This window comes from Aplysia californica, unplaced genomic scaffold (assembly GCF_000002075.1).
Source record: "Aplysia californica isolate F4 #8 unplaced genomic scaffold, AplCal3.0 scaffold01252, whole genome shotgun sequence".
Lineage (NCBI taxonomy): Eukaryota > Metazoa > Mollusca > Gastropoda > Aplysiida > Aplysiidae > Aplysia > Aplysia californica.
This window is the reverse complement of record NW_004798522.1, coordinates 75435-78634: the sequence shown is the minus strand read 5'-3', so window position 1 is coordinate 78634 and position 3200 is coordinate 75435. Positions and strand designations below refer to the sequence as shown.

Below are 3200 nucleotides of genomic sequence, written 5' to 3'. Positions count from 1 at the left end.
TATGGATGGGTGTTAGGAGGGGGTCTGTTATGGTTGTGCTAGATTATAAGGTAGAAAGATTTTTTAAAAACCCAATTAGTCAAGTTGTTATATTTCATTATAGTCAGATTACGGTTGACTCCGTAGTTATTTGCTGTTTTGAGAATATTTTAAAATAACACGGTGCTAGTGCTAACTAAAGTTAACCTCAGGAGTTGAGCAAAAGTGAAAATGTCTCAGTGATGAGTTTTTAGTACAAGAAACCCCTGTTTAACTGAGGTTACGAAAATGAATAACAGGCATTTCTACCTTACCAACGACTAGAAAACTTAAAAGAATGACTTCGGGGTGTTGTTTTCATTCAGTGCCCCTTTGTGTTTTCAATGCTTGTGTTTGCTACATACTGCACCCTCTGTGTGTGTCTGGCAGGAAACCCATAAAGAGAAGAAGCAGGCCAAGGTCAAGCCCATGTCGGCCTCAGACGAGAGGATGGTGGACACGGCCCTGGCACGCGCCAAGGAGCTGACCTCCCACATGATCGGTGACGCCCGCCAGAGCCCGCCCGTCAGCCCGTCCTCCCACGACAGGTCCGGCTTCTTCGACGAGGACTCCCCAGGGATTATCTCCAAGCTGAAGAACTCAATCCGACGCTCCACCTCGCCCAAGTCAGAGCGAAAGCGAACCTTCTCGGAGGAGCTGGAGAACAAGGCTGACCTTGACGCGGACATGACCCCAGAGGCTCAGCAGGCCTACAACATGCTGGTGGTGCGGGGCTCCGTCAAGGAGGGGCCTTCCTCTCCGACTGTGTCCTCCACCAGCTCCTCCTCCTCCCACCACCACGTCAGCGACTTTGTCAGCTCACTGGAAGCAGACTCCTCCAAACAGCAGGACTGGCGGGGCTATGGCAGTCGAACCAGGAACTTTCCAGAACCAGAAGCAACACCCTCCCCGGAGCCGGATCTGATCCGCGACTCCAAGCGCGGGGGCAGCCCCCCTAAGATATCTGCCCCGTTCAACGTGTCCTCCTCCTCCGCCCAGGCGGGTGCTGGCTCTGGCTGCGGTCCTCCCCCTCCCATCCCCTCCTCCCGGCCCCTCATCTCCGCCCCCCAGCTCCAGCCGAAACCAGTGGGTGTGTCCCAGCCCAAACCGGCCTCCCAGCCCGCCCCTGTCCCCGCCCCCCGCCCTGTAAAACAGCCGGAACCCCCCGGCAAGAAGTCGGAGATCCCCGTGCCCCGACCGCGCCCGGAGATCCAGAGAGTGGAGCCCACCGTCCGCCATCAAATGCCCGAGTCGCCAGAGATACCCGCCAAAAGCGAGAAGCGAATCGACACGCACATCCCCGTGCCTGCCTCCAGGAAAGAAGACTCGAAAGAACGAGAGAGGGAGGAACTCAAACGAACAATTGAAATCGTTCGCGTGGAGGACAGCAACAGCTATCTCCGCGGTGACGACAGCTTGGAGAAAGTGTCCACCTCGTTTGACCGCACGTCTGCCCGCTCGTCCCAGAGGTCTTCTCTCGATCGCTCGGACAACACATCGGAGAACGCCGAGTCGGAGCGCGCCGAGTGGGAGCACAGCGAGTACTCCTCGGACAGCAGCAAGCCAGGCCGCGACTCGGACTCGCGGGCCAACACGTCGCTCAGCTCGGTGGAGCGCAGAGACTCATTCAACAAGAAGCAGACGTCGCTGTTTGAGGAGGACTTCAGCGAGCCCTCCCCGCAGGAGATCATGAGCAAGCTGCGGGAGAGACGACTCAACCGACACCTGGACCACCAGCGGGCGCTTTCCGGCGACGGCGAAGCTTCTTCCTCAGCCTCCGCGGCGGGCAGCTCAGCCTCCAGCCGCCCACGGCCCACCGCCCGCGAACCTCAAGGTATCCCCGGGCGGACGGCCAGCGTGGATCAGGACGATGGCCGCGCGGACCAAGAGGAAGAGGAAGTGGACACCAACCCTCTGCGCATGCTGCGAGGCGGGGCTATTCCCATCCGGACGGCTGGCAGGGGCTCCGCAGGTACGGGTAATCACCGTGGCAACCGGGGGGCGACAGCTGCCGCCCTCCGCGTGCCTCGGCTTTATTTCTCCTCTAGTCATCTTTCCAGAACCAAGCCTGAAGGGGGCCAGGAACAGCTGACGGTGGGACCAGAGGCCTCCTCTACGCATGTCCTGACTGCTCAAGGTTCTCCACCCAGAGGTCACAGTTCAACACCTGGGGGTCAGAGTTCAACGTGTGTGAGCAGCAGCAGTGGGAGAGGATCGATGTCGGAGAGGGTCAAGGTCAAGGGGGAGGAGAGTACGGCCGAGTTCACCCGAGAGCTGGAGCGCTTGACCCACACGCTGATGGAGGGCGACCTTGGGGAGGTGGCGAGCCTGGTGCTGGCAGACACGCCCCTGGACAGGGGTCAGGGGGCACAGGGGGAGCTGAGGAAGTTCTCCGCCTCGGGCTGCCAGATGGATCTAAGCCAGGTCCTGCCGCCCACCCACGCCCACACCCACCCCCACCACTTGCCCACCACCTACTACCACAACGAGCAGAACAGGCCGGCGCCGGCCGTACCTCGGTCTTATGGCCGTGACGGTAAAGTGGAGAGTGTCGTCTCTCCGCCTCTAACCCCTTCCTGGTCTCAGTCTGGTGGGGGAGAGATATTGGAGAGTGTTTTTGCACCTCAAGCCCCAACTTGGTCCCGTTCTGGTGGTGGAGATAGAATAGATAGTATAATAGTAGAAGGTCAGATAGCTCCGAGTCAGCAGAGTCCCGTGGGCGATAATCGCGATGTCCCTCCCCGCCTCCCCCCTAGACGAAGCCAGTCGGTCAGCGAGGACCCGGAGAAGGAGATAAATTCCCACGTCTCTCGTCGGATGTTGCGAAGGAGTAATAGTTTAGAGGGTTCCGACTCCCCTCCCGCCCTGCCCCCTCGCGACCCGCAGCCCGCCGCTTGTCGCACGCCGCTCAACGCCAGGCCGAGAGAGAGGAAGCATCCTCTGTTAGTGAGACCGCCAGAAGCACCCTCCTCCGGCTCCCCCTCCCCTGTCTCTCCCTCCTGTCTTTCCTCTCCTCCCCCCACCTCTGCGACCTCCTCTTACAGTGTCCCTGGTTTCGCACCATCCACCGGGTGGTCAGACATTCACTCAGTGACCTCTAGTGCGGCTCCCTTGACCAGGTCAGTGACCACGTCCAGCTCCTCCGTGCCCCCTCACCCCCAGCGTGTCCGTCACCACACCTC

General features: G+C 59.9%; 1 protein-coding gene across 1 annotated transcript in view; it reads left to right on the top strand.

Annotated features, from left to right (window-relative positions):
* Positions 1–3200, top strand: part of LOC101861557 (mucin-5AC) — a gene marked incomplete at both ends in the record, with an annotated part of 27412 nt that overhangs the window by 14715 nt on the left and 9497 nt on the right. Inside the window, 1 exon segment of the mRNA XM_013090392.1 lies at positions 409–2960. Coding sequence (XP_012945846.1) covers positions 409–2960 — 2552 coding nt within the window.